Here is a 13,253-nt window from a genome sequence, read left to right on the forward strand (position 1 = left end):
TCAGTCTGGTGCATCAGAGAATCGCTGATCTGTTCACAAAATGTATTTGTTATACACACAATAAACATTTCCCTGGCTTGTCACATAAGACCTTGGAATTCTGGGAAGGGCTGGTAGTAACAGTACTAAACAGACAAAAAAGGAAAAACATTTAAAATCTTATTTTCAACATTTTGAATATTTTTAGCCCTATCAATGTTTTAATTTTATAACTGATGCTGTATCCAGTTTGTTTTAGGTGACAGGAAAGTGTGTTAATTTTTTGACGACGGTGTCGTCAGTGTACCCACCGTTGGCTGTATTTGTAGGTTGATGGCGGTGAGCTGGACGGGCTGAGCTTTTGCGTGGTTGAGGGAGGAATGGAGGGCATGGGGGCTGATGGTGGAGTGGAAGATGGTGGCCTGCTGGCTAGGCGTGGAGGGTTGATGCGGAGCAGGTTTGGGCAGGACGGGCACGGGGTGCGGTGACGGTTGAATGGAGGCCGTCTGCAGCAGCTGCCCTGCAGTCCTCTGGGAACCTGGACTCTGATGAACCACAAACTGCTGCTGCTTGTGCTGCTGAACCAAGGAGTGGGGCTGGATCTGAGTGTACGCTAGAATGAAAACAACATGTTTGGATATTTATGAATTCGTCCATCGGTTGTCTTCTATACCCGTGGACGCTGCAGAAAAGTTCATGATTCACCAAACACTGATCGTCAGACTGACTGGTGTCAGCACATTTGTTACTGTGGCCAAAATCAGATAAAATACAGACAATTTTCACAGAACATTCAAATTTTTTTCATTTTACCTTGTCAGAAGATCAATAAAACAGTATTTCTTTCTTGGATTCATCAAAGTCATCAATTTAATATTATTGAGATTTAGTCTAATGTTTATTTCTAGTTTTCTGTGTCACTGAGAGAGGCATTAATTATTCATTCTATTTGACAAAAGGTGTCTATTCATCATTGAAATCCTATTTTCCTCAATTAAATTTGGGACTAACGTTAACATTCTACAAACACCTGAGACAAACTAAAGATCTTGTGCTCATTGGTGACAAAAGTAAGTTTTTTGATAATGAGAACAAAAAGTTTATACTTAAAACATTCATTTATTATCACCATTATCATCATCAATGCACATGACAAAAACAACAATTCATGGCTCATACCTCTCAAATGTGTGTTTGCTTTTTTTTTTTGTTCAATGTACTGGTAATTGTAAAATCCCAAGTTTGCTGGACTAAATGAGTAATTTGGCATTATTGCTTGGGTTAAATAACAATAGACATGGTGTTAAACAGTTGTTTAACACTGCCCACTCTGTACAACAATCTTTTCTACACTAATTGTGTTTTCAAACAAAACAAAAAAAATCAGGAGTATGTTAACAAGCTGATATTGCCTCAAATCATGAGAAATAGTGTCTCTAGCGGTCAAGTGTGCATCAAAAGCAGCCAGATGTAGACATCTGCATACAGCAGATGTCTACATCTCTATGCACCCTGTTCACGGGACAATCTTTTTGAAGGTGCACAGAGGCTGGCTGCTGCATATTTGGTTTGACCATTACTCACAAATCCTACAAAATGACCAGTCACCACCTGTATGTGTCATCAGTGCTCATAACTCACCCCCAAGCAAGGCAAGAAGCAGATCAATCTTCTAACGTCAGAGTGGACTCATGTATGACTGTGGAAGTACCCTGAAGCTAGTCTAATATTAGAAAAGCCTCAGGAAAAACCATGCGGAGCCAAATGTCCATTATATTCATGATGGAGTTAATGTTAAGTCAGCCGGTCCAAGCTCATTTACTGCCTCCTTAATCTCTAACAGCTCTACCAGGAAACAAAGAGCCGTTTCATTCCCATCAAAGAAATTAGCTATGAAACTACTATACAATAGCTGCTGCTATATGAGCTGTGTGAACGGGAAAGAATGTTAGGTGATGTTAATTAAGCTGCAAATAACTCCAAGCAGGGAGAACAATTGAGTAAATCAGCACTCCCCCCCCAAATCTCCCTAGCTTCACTCCCCCTCTTTCTTTTTATGGTGTCTTGTCTGGAATAGACTCCATCTGGTCTCAAAGTTTCCCTATGAGGCACCAACCGCAGTCTGCATCCTGAAGTGGAATACATGGAAGTTTCTATCCAGCAGCGTCAGGACATTAACTCTTTTAATCCAACAGAATTTGTGAGAAAAAAGTTTTTTTTTCACAGCTTGCGACACAACGGCATCCACGGGCTACAGGTTTGGTTACCTGTGATGAGCAACGAAAGGTTCTCATCTCATATCTACAAGAATTAGATCAGAATGAGTCAGAGCTGTATGTCAGGAGATATAACCAGCTGTATCATAGTCCGAGATGTTAGCCTGTAAGGTTCAGGCTTGAGAAGTAATGTAAACTGAACCCTCAAGGGATAATAACATCCACTAGTTCAGCAGCCCAGTCAAGAAGAGGCAAAAATAATCTACATCAGATGCATCATCCTGAAACATTTCAATTTCAAAGTAGTGAACAAAAGCCTGTTGCTCTACTGTGTTCAATTTCTACAAGTAACCACAGGGCTGAAGAGTAAAGGAAACAAGACTATTTGGAATAAAACATTTTTCTTGATTTTAGTAATAGTTGCCAGTGAAATGTGACAAAACAATTAATTAACCAACTGAAGAGACTGAAAGACTGTTGTCTCGCCTCAGGTCCCCCCCAGGCCCAAACATTTTGAACCTGATCAAACCACAAAGCCTCCAGATGACGGCTAACTATCACATACTATCTGAGCTGCACTGAAAAATAAACCAATGGACAAAGCACTTCAGTACTCTGTTATTCTATTTGCACACCAATTAAACGTTTTTGGTTTCTTTACTCAGAACAGACACATCATGGGGAGCTACTACTCCTGATGAACTCTTATAGTCAGTTGAAAATGCAAAGCCACTTCTGTATGACAGTACAGTATCTCTTTCTTGATTCCTTTACGTGTTTCTCTTCTTGTGCATTGATTGTCTTTCAGCTGAACAACTGGTCAGATTGAGTTCTCTCAACGACTGTTTCCACCACCACTTCAACTGGCTCAAAGCAGCAGACAAGGGTTGGCCCCAGTGCCAAAGGTGGGTGACACAACATGAAAACTATGGCAACAGACGAACACAGGCGGCCACACATTTGACCATCGTTGTTTGGGTCACTGAAGGCAGAAACATGGTTTATGGTCCCTGGAAAAAAAGGTGGCAATCAAAACAGTTTGTTTCATGAAAAATTGGTTCATTCAAGATTGATGTGGGAATGATACATTTATCTCCCTGTAAACTCATCATTAGTTAAAGTCTAGATCAAAATATCACAAGTCAAAGGGCAATTATTTACCATCACCAGTTACTTGTGTCTCAGTCCTTCTATGTGTCTTTATCGCATCGGCAACTCATCAATCCAACAGTAGTGTTCAATAATCCACTCAATAGAACAGCTCTTCAGCATTTTTATTTCTTAAATGCAGAGACAAAAACGGTGCGCAGTGTCGCAAAGTGCAATTTATAGAACTAATGATAATAAATAAATCACTTGACCTTTTCCATGGTTAATAATAAAGATTAAAGTAAAGTAAAAGTGGTCAGAAGAGAGTAAAAACCAATCACCTGAGAGTCTAAATGAGTCGAGATCAACTGGAACATTGAACAGGAGTCACATTTAAAACAAATCCCACAGTAGCAGATTGCCATTTTATGCCTGAGGGAAGGAAGGGGATTTCTGAATCGCCGTACACCAGATACAAGCAGCACTCCCCACAAATCGCAAACACTTTCTCAAGCCGTTCATGAGGAATAGAGCCAAGTCTGGGAAGAAGAGGAAGACGGGGGATTTTATTTAAATGCCATTCCCCCTTAAGGTTTTGGGATTAATAACGGGATGACTCAAGCCTTCACACCCACACAGATACAATCCTCACTAAGTTGGAGTTGCCTCCACTTCCCTTTAGTTACGAACGACTATAGATGTCTTAATGTGTGTGCTCTTGCTCAATGTCCCAAGGTTGAGGATCATATACGTTCCTGATGGGGCTGCAGCGCCAGGCCCTGGAAAATCCCTGATTTTCCACATCCTCACTGGTTGTCGCTCTCGCCTACTTTGAGGAAGTACATTCCACTGTGAATCAACAGAGGAGCAGCAAGATTAATGCAATCTTTCCTCATTTCAAAAGGAGACATAGTTTGTAAGCAATAAGGAAACATTAATAAATCCAGTGTTTGATTGGTTCAGTCAACACTGTAGTCTCCTGTTAGATGAAAAGAATATCTAAGGGCATGCCTCAGCATGTTTTCAGAATAAATCATTTAAAGTGAGATTTAATAACATTCAGAAAAATCATTATCGTCTCTGGACTTACACTGAAAGTCATTACTTTCAAAGATGTCTATATTTAACAGGATCTGGCAACCGATGCTGTTGTTAGCAGCTACATCCTGTACATACAACATCATTGACTGTGTGCATCTCTTCTCTTTTAATCCGTTTGTGGTGCTTTCGGTGCTTACCTGCTGTGGTTTTAAAGTAAGGTGAAGGAAGCTTCCTGCCAAGAGAAGGCTGATCACAAACGCAAAACAACAAACCAGATGACCTAACAATTTGTTTTCAGCCACACTTTTGTTCAAGGAAAGTGAATCTGAATTCCTGTTACCAGAGAGACGTTGCTCTAAAATGTTCTGCCAGCCTTTGGTAAGTGAAATGAGGATTCATTCATTCATCTTCTATACCGCTTCATCTGCTGTCGCGGGTCGTGGAGAGCTGGAGCCTATCCCAGCTGGATTTGGTGTAAGGTGGGGGAAATAATAAATGGCATGTGCTCCATTTTTGTTGTTTGCTAATATCAATGTTGGAGTGTATGAAGAGGATTGTATTACAAAGAGTTTTTAAAAACTGCATTAACGGTTACCGATGGGGTTCCGATTTTTTTCTTTCCTCTTGATCTCTATTATCATCCTTGAAATTTATTTTATCTCTTTAGGTTTTAAAAGAAATAAAATCTAAGCTAGGTGAATATCAAATGTTAAAAACTGACCAGAGTTTTTCATCTTAAAGTTGCTTTGTTAATCCCTCACGGGGGAATTGTCTTTTTTCACTTGATATATATTGTCAACACATATACAGGCTCTCATTTCTCCAGCTACACACTCCATACTTTGTTTGATACTGGTCTTGAATCAGCCACCCTCCGGTTCTTGTGGACTGAGTTACTGCAGCCACAAATTTAAATTGATTAAGTGCCACAAATAGATTGTAGCCCAGTGATAAAGTATATAAGTAATGTAGCCAAAGAGAACATTTTGAAAAAAATTAATCCATTCATGTTTTTTCAATGTCAATTCATGAAATGGCAAATTGATTCATGACTAAAAATATTGTTTCTATTATCAAACTGATATAACATTTAATTTAGACTAAAACAATCTAAACTTATCTATTAAACTGTTTTATTTTACCATCTCCTCCTCTAAACAAATCAGGATTGAAAATGAAAACTTAATGATGTTTTGTTGTTTAAAGCATGATGGGATTGTCTGCTGTAAGAGTTCATGATGACACAACGAGAATAAATAACCAAAGACAACTGGTCTGCAGCTGTGGCCCAGATGATCCTTGTGTGAGGAGTTCAGTCTGGTCCCTCCTGATCTAATCCTGGCTGCCACAAAAAATTTCAGACATGTTCTTCAGGAGGAAAAACCTGGATGATACCAGGTTTCCAACCTTTTCTTTACCCCTTTTTGTTTGTTTTACTCACTACAAAGAAGGATAACTTCCATGGCAAATTCATCATTTTGTTTATGTTGTACAGTCGATTTACAAGAGACCACAATATTCACTGGGAATAAGGGTCTTTGTCAAATTGTCCGTGATGCTCCATTATTTTTTAATCTTGTAGATCATGCATGTTGGAGCGGAGACCTGAAAAGATTTTTATATGATAAAAACTGATTTCTTAATCCTAAAATTTTAACACTTGTATACTCTGAGGTGGACATTACCTATTCCTGTAAAACAACACGTGACTTCTATCAGACTTGTATTAGCACATTTCTCTCTGTTGCGATACAGATGACATGAGATCATGATATTGATTTTATAAAGCTTCTACAATTTTATGTTTGAAAGTGTAAAATGACCCAGTTTAATCTGAGACCCATTGTCTCACCATGCAGCCTCTCCTCCTGTTCCAGTGTATTAACCCTCCCATGTGGACACCTGTCCCTCACAACCTGCTGCTATGGCAACTCCTGATCATTTTTCCAGGCAATGGAGCCAGATTTTTAGCTTCTATCCTTCCTTTCATTTTATGTGAATCCATTACTGCCACAAAGCAAGACACAGTTGTGCACTGACACGCTCAGATAATCCTCTCTGTCACCCAACACACACACATACACACACCTGAATGGGCAGATAGAAACAACAGCATGCATTAACATTGTGTGCTGCAGTGTATTTAAGATTTAGAGTGCACACCATATTATACAATTTCCACTCATGGAACAAACAAAAAGGGGCTTGGTCAAACGATTTGGAAAAATGTGATGTCTTTTTTGTAAATGAGATGATGCACTCTGCAAAAACACTTGAATTCAATTCATGTAATCAGCTTATACTGCTGCACATATTCTCAACCATTCACACTAAAAAGAAAAACAAACAGCAGCTGACTTTCAATTACACAGTAAGTGTTTTGGAAAGCTTTCTAGCTTCTAACACAGAAACCAGCTGGACTGTTCCAGACACAGCTCTGTCGATTAAAAGGCTGGTTTCACCCCTTTAGAGTGAATGTCTTTGTGATGCAGGCCCTAACGTGACGTAGTCAGAGCCCATGTGAACTGTAAAAAGTCTTTTCTCTTCTCACCTTACTATAAACACAAGGGTACATTTCCGTTGTATGTATGACAACTGCCTCAGGCCTCAAATCTATTTAAGGCTTGAACTGGACATCTGTGACAAAAAGAGGCACGCAGCAACTGGCACGCAATGTGAACGTTTAATTTAGCCGTCCATAAAAATAACAACAAACTTCCTGTGGAATATTGGACTGGACTTATTGGTTCATCCTTTGCCAATCCATCACGTACATGTGCAAATAAAAAGCGAATTTTAAGTGTTCCCTCTTTTGACTCCTGATTGCTTGTGATGAATAGACAGGTATGTGCGAACATGCAAATGTAAGGATTTGAACTAAGCATATTGATTGTGAAACTATTAGGGCTGCAACCAGCAACATTTTCCATCACAAACTGATTGACCAGCTAATTAAATTAGAAATCTTTATAAGCATTAAGCATAACCATAGTTTGACTTAAGTCTAAAATATATAATCTATCATTCAATTTCTGGTCAATTTACCAACTTGAGCTGTAATCCCTAAAACTAAAGCTATAATCCACTTATTATTAGTCACTGTTATTTATATTGTGTGGACCGATCATTAAATGTCACGGCTCTTCTTTAGGTTGGTGCTCATACAAGCTCTCTCAATGCAGCGTAAATCCTGTCAAAAACACGTCCACTCATCATCACCCAAACTTTCTTGCTGTGGTTGTGGCTCTAGACTCACCTGGAGCGATCAGTGGCTGGGCATTGACAGCCGTGACGTTGCGACTCATGTTTATGGCTCTGACTTCTGTGACAGCTGCGCTGTCGCCCTTCTTCCCTGCTTCAGATAGACTGTCGGAGGAGCCGGCCTTCCCTCCTGTGGAAGCCTGCGTTCCTTGGCTGGGATTCTTGACCAGTGCGGCAGGCTGGATGGGCACAGGACTCTGCTTCAGACTGAGAGCCTGGAGGGTCTGAGTCTGAGCAGAGGACGTGGTCGCCACCTGCTGGCTGCGGATGGCCAGATTCTGGACCTGATTCTTCAGGAGAAACAGATTCAAAGCTGGTTTTAACAGCGAGTCATTGCACCAAACCAGATTATGCTGTTCATATGACAGTAGTGTATTTAGTGAAAACTGTTTTAACTATTTCTAGTTTAAAGGATTTTAGTCACTCCGACATCATCTGCCATGCTTCAGTTGCCTGAGTATGAATTACAATTGTTGTTTACTAGGCGCTTCACATTTTTTAATAAAAATGCAGCAATTACTTCATTCAATTACTTTAGAATCTGATTCCGATTCTGATTCAATTTGAGAAACTATCTCTCACTGCAGCTACCTGTGTTGAAGCCTGTGTGGAGTTATCTGATTGGACGGCAGTCACAGCAGCGGTTGGAGTGAAGATGAGCTGTGGAGACAGAGGAACGGCCCGGCCCAGGCTCCTGGCCACCTGCACCAAGTTACTCTGCTGGGCCTGGGAATCATTACACAGTCAGAACACACTGCTCAGGATGGACGCTACTCCAGTAAGACAGGAAAACAGTAAGAGAACTATAGTGTTGAGCACAACATATTTATCATAATCCTTGTGTGTAAAACATATAGTATTGTATCATATACATATATTATTCTAAGCTAAACTATCATGTCGATGCTTTGTGGATGAAATTTTCAACAATTTTCAACCAATTTCCTTCCATTAAAAATGACAGAATAACCCACAATTCAACATTATGACCAGTTAGGTTTTAGTTACATACCTTCACTACAGACTGTTGGTGTATACAAATGTTTTGAACCCACAACAGGTGGATGTGTGAGAGAACAGGTAAGCAAATGTCTTGCTAAATATGATTCATGTGAATTATTTTGACAGCAAATGACTATAAGAGAATTAAAAGCCTGGGGCATCCACAGATTTCCTGTAAGCCCCATGACATTTCTTTATGATTTCTTCCATCTGCTCATACTATGTCCTCTGGGGCCACAGAACTCAGCATTTACAATGACAGTGTAGGTATACACTCATAACATGTGAACCAGTCCCAAAACACACATTCAGTGCTCATCTATTAATAACTGAATGTACAGTAATCCCTCGTTACTCGCGGTTACTGTGTTCCAGCAAAGAACAAAAAAAAAAAAAAAAACACCAAAAGTGAAATTCTGCAATAGAGCGACAAACTATTTATCTTATTATTTACGGTAATATAAGTGTTTATGAACCCTCCTCATACTGATATTAAACCACATTTTTCTGTATTACCATTTCCCACAGTCTTATTAGACATTTGAAGCGCTTTTAAATGTTTCTCTAACACACGGAAGTGCGCTGCATTCTGTGAGTCTTGAAACGCAGCGCACTTCTGGATGCTGTCAGCCAATAGCATGCCCATACAGTATCACGTGACTGCCCACTAAAAATCCGCAATGTAGTGAAGCTGGGCATTTTGAAGCGCGAATATGCGATTACTGTATCTGCTTGTATTTATGCATATATGCACACTCATGTAAATGTGCTGGTGGCTAAGCTCCTGTGTTCACGGTCTCACCATCTGTGCACGCAGGTACATCTGTGCCTGGCTGGCTGTGAGAGTGGGGCTGGACGGGCTGCCCAGCAGAACAGCCTGCTGGGATATACTGGTGGGGGTGGAATTAATGCTCTGGGCCCGGCTGATCAGCTGAGCTGCTGCTGGGGAGGTGGTCAGGTTAATCTGTGGAGAGAAGGGGAACAGGATAATTACAGACTTTGTTATGTCAGTCTGTCATTGCACTAGTTTTCTCTGAAACTATAAAAGCTCGAGGCAACAAAATCTTTACCCCCTAATGCTACTTAATGCAAAGTCTCAAAAGTAAAGACAAGAAAAAAAACTACCCACAAAGCTCTAAGTTTGTCCCAATGCCCCACAAGCATCCTGGTGCTTGAACCAATTTATTGCCTTCCTAATCTAATGGAGGCGTCTTCACCTTTAGACGTTCTTAAAAGACAACCCAAACAGTCAGACTGCACTTACCGTAGCTTGAGTAGATCCTGTTTGCTGGGAGGAAGTGCCGTTCTGTGAAGAGCTTTGTCTACCTGCTGCAATACTAGCCTGTAACAGGGCGCGAGAAAGGAAGATGTAGAATAAAGAGAGAAACGCATTGTACGCTGAAACAGGTCATCACTAGCAGTATTAATGCAGTGACCGTTGGCTGACCTGCTGAACGGCAGCCAGGCTCTGGAGCTGAGCCGTGCTGAGGTTGTGCTGCTGCTGGAGGGCTGCAGTCTGGAGCATCAGATGCTGCTGCTGAGCGGCGTACATCTGCTGCAGGTACTGCGCTGCTGTGTTGGGCTGTCTGTGTAACGCCTGCTGGAACACCTGCATGTAGACAAACAGACATGGTTTACTTAGTCACGGTCTACAGATCAAAAGAGCAACCAATGCTAGCACTAGTTAATTTTAACAGACGAGTCAGTTACAATTAAGCTTCAGTTCTGTCTCAAATATTACATCATAAAAGCTTGTATGCGTTTGTGTGACCCATCCAATCCAAGGCGTTAAAATCAGTCCTATGTCGAACAACTGCTCAAATGATTAAATTCAACTATCATGGTGCTCGTTTTATTTTACAATAATGTCTATGTTATGTTTTGTGTCATAAAGCGAATCTATTTCCGTTCACCCCAGTCTTAAAGCCTTGTGTCACTCTCAGACAGGCTGTGGTGTTTCACTCATATTAGCTGTTATTTATGAAAAACAGGAAACTGGGCCAAAACAACAGCTGCTGGGATTTCATTGTGAGTCAGTCGAGGTCACTACTGTACGGGTGCTCGATGGAGCCGAGTGCCAAAAAAGAGGATCGCATTTCAACTATATTTTCTCAAATTTTATTGAACAATAAAGAAAAAAAAAACATACGATAAATGACATTTTACTGTAAGTCTCTACATTCTAAGACTTTTTTCTAGGTTTTCCGAAGATGATCTGAGTTTAAACATAAAGAAATCATTAAACAGTATTTTCAATTGTTAAAATTATTAATATATTTAAAAGTCCTATTTCAAAATGAGCAATAGTATACCAAAAAGAACAGGATGGACATCAAACTGTTACTCATTTTTACAAGTAACAATAGCATTAGCAGCTAATGCCATCTTTTACAAGCCCAAACTCCTCTGACGTTAAGGTTTGTTACCACTGTGTCATTTCATTTGAGATGACATGTCCACACAGAAGTTGTGAAAATACTTGGCAGAATATCAGAAGAATATCAGAAGAAACCCTAGAATTATCTTATCCACCAAACGAATGTATGGTGGATAAGTATAATTTTATTTGGTCATTATCATTTAATATTCTTCTGTACTAGAATAAGTAATCGGCTCTGAATGACGGTATTGATATACACTTGTTTCATTTTTGTGTTAGACACTAGATTGTAAATAAGTATTCACTTCTGAGATGATGAGAATCACAACTTGAGTTTTAAACATTTTGAAGCACTCTTAGCTCAAGTATTGTTTGCTAGAGAAGTTTCAGCGACCAACCTAATGAAGGCCAAAGCTGGCCTTTGAAAATAACTCCACTCACCCCTAAAACGCTCTTTGCCTTGCTGCCATGTAACTAGAAAGGACGTTAACCTGTGAGTGGTGTCAAATCATCCAGAACCACACCTCTTGAAAATGGGGTAAAAGTAGCAGCGATACACTGCTCACATACATTCAAGTCTCATTGACCATGAATGACGAGGCGTCTTTAGTGCTCAGAGGGTTTCCTGCTCACAATACTGTTTGCCTTTCAGCTGTCAGCAGGCCGTGTCCCAGAGATGGAGGGATGAATGTAACAAAAGCCCTGCTGTTAAAGCACTGGCACTGAAGGTTGCATGAACCTTATTCACGGAGAGGTTAAGCCTGTGTAAAGGCTTATCCCCAGGTCAACAGGTCAAGAGCACAAAAGCACAGAAGCATTCCTTCTTTTGGCATGAACACAACCCGTGTTGAGCATTTACTTGAGATTCCTTCATCATTATATTGATGAAGTAAGATTATTGCCGAGTTTAGTGACATTTTTGGAGACGCTACAGATAAAGCTTACATTTTCGTAAACAATTTATCATTAAATTAAATTTTCGGAGGGATCCAAATCCTGTAAGTCGCTCTAAATACACCAACAGAAAGCAGTATTTAATAGACAGAAATTTTTAAAGCCTATATATGGTGTTTGCAAGTAGTGTATACTTTTCATCACAACACAAACACACTCACCTGCACCGTTTGACGGTCAGGTATCCCACTGTAAACAGATATCTGAGGCGTTGCCTGTCTTCCTGCAGTAGTACTACTACTGGAAGTACTGGTAGTGTTGCTACCACCATTGCTGCTGCTACTGCTATTAGTACTGCTAGTAGAAGTAGTAGAAGCAGCAGTAGTAGTAGTCGTAGTGTTAGAGGTGACACTGCTGCTGAAAGCTGTGGTGCTGGTGGAGGAAGAGGAGGAGGAGGAAGAGGGGGTGGTGGTGGTGGAAGTGATGCTGGTCCCGGTACTGTTGGCCGTGGAGGCGGGGGCCCCAGGATCAGTCTCCATAGTGCCCTCTGCTCGTCTCACCTTTGACCCACGGCTCTTCTGAATAGCTCTCCTGTGCCTGAAGAGGGAAAAAGATACATGAGAAAAACAAACACCTCTTTTTCAAAAGTCAAATCTCAAAATAAAGCAAAAACTATGAAGGAGTCAGCCCAGCTTCCTCCACCAATAAAGAGCAGATTAAACTTCAAGGAAATGTGACACCGTTAAAATATTCATATTGAGCTGCTAGAGAAATCTTATTTGAAGGAAAAGTAAATTAGGGGGTTTGTGGGTCTACTGGGCTACAACCAATGATGGTTTCCTTTACCAATCAAACTGGTGACTGTTACCTGGATTTATCATGTGTTTTAAGGATCATAAAATACATTAGTGAAAACCACCATTTCATGGATGATTATAAAATGAAATAATAATAATAATTAAAAAAATACCCATTAGAACATTCGGCATTTTTTCAAATTTTATGATCCATGGACTGCAAGTAGTTTACAGCTCCTTTCAGCAGTCTGACTAAATACACAAAACTATTATGTGCATATATTATTGTTGTCGTTTGGCAATGATGTACGTTTGTCCATCTTACATTTTTAGAATCGTATATTATATATAAGTAAACAATAATAAAGTATGAAAAGAAACACAAAAGTCACGAGTACATGCGCGCTACGTTAGCCTGTGAAAGAAAACAAGATCCGATCTCAGCTGATGTTGTATACATCCGCCAACTAGCAGTGGTGTCCCAAAGCACAGCTCTTATCTCAGATTTTCACTAATATGTCGAATAAAAATATGGGCAATGCAACGGCTCATGTCAAATAACTTCTATGTTAAGCAGCTCGTGTCTTAAGGTAC

General features: G+C 40.1%; 1 protein-coding gene across 1 annotated transcript in view; it reads right to left on the reverse strand.

Moving 5' to 3' along the window:
- Positions 1–13,253, reverse strand: part of phc2b (polyhomeotic homolog 2b (Drosophila)) — a 37,594-nt gene that overhangs the window by 12,482 nt on the left and 11,859 nt on the right. The window contains exons 2-8 of the mRNA XM_068316094.1: positions 12,084–12,459; positions 10,036–10,197; positions 9,853–9,930; positions 9,391–9,552; positions 8,178–8,312; positions 7,582–7,876; positions 291–592 (exon numbers count right to left, since the gene is read on the reverse strand). Coding sequence (XP_068172195.1) covers positions 291–592; positions 7,582–7,876; positions 8,178–8,312; positions 9,391–9,552; positions 9,853–9,930; positions 10,036–10,197; positions 12,084–12,401 — 1,452 coding nt within the window. The 5' untranslated portion in view covers positions 12,402–12,459. The remainder of the gene's footprint in view (positions 1–290; positions 593–7,581; positions 7,877–8,177; positions 8,313–9,390; positions 9,553–9,852; positions 9,931–10,035; positions 10,198–12,083; positions 12,460–13,253) is intronic.

Source organism: Antennarius striatus, chromosome 5, assembly GCF_040054535.1.
Source record: "Antennarius striatus isolate MH-2024 chromosome 5, ASM4005453v1, whole genome shotgun sequence".
Taxonomy (NCBI): domain Eukaryota; kingdom Metazoa; phylum Chordata; class Actinopteri; order Lophiiformes; family Antennariidae; genus Antennarius; species Antennarius striatus.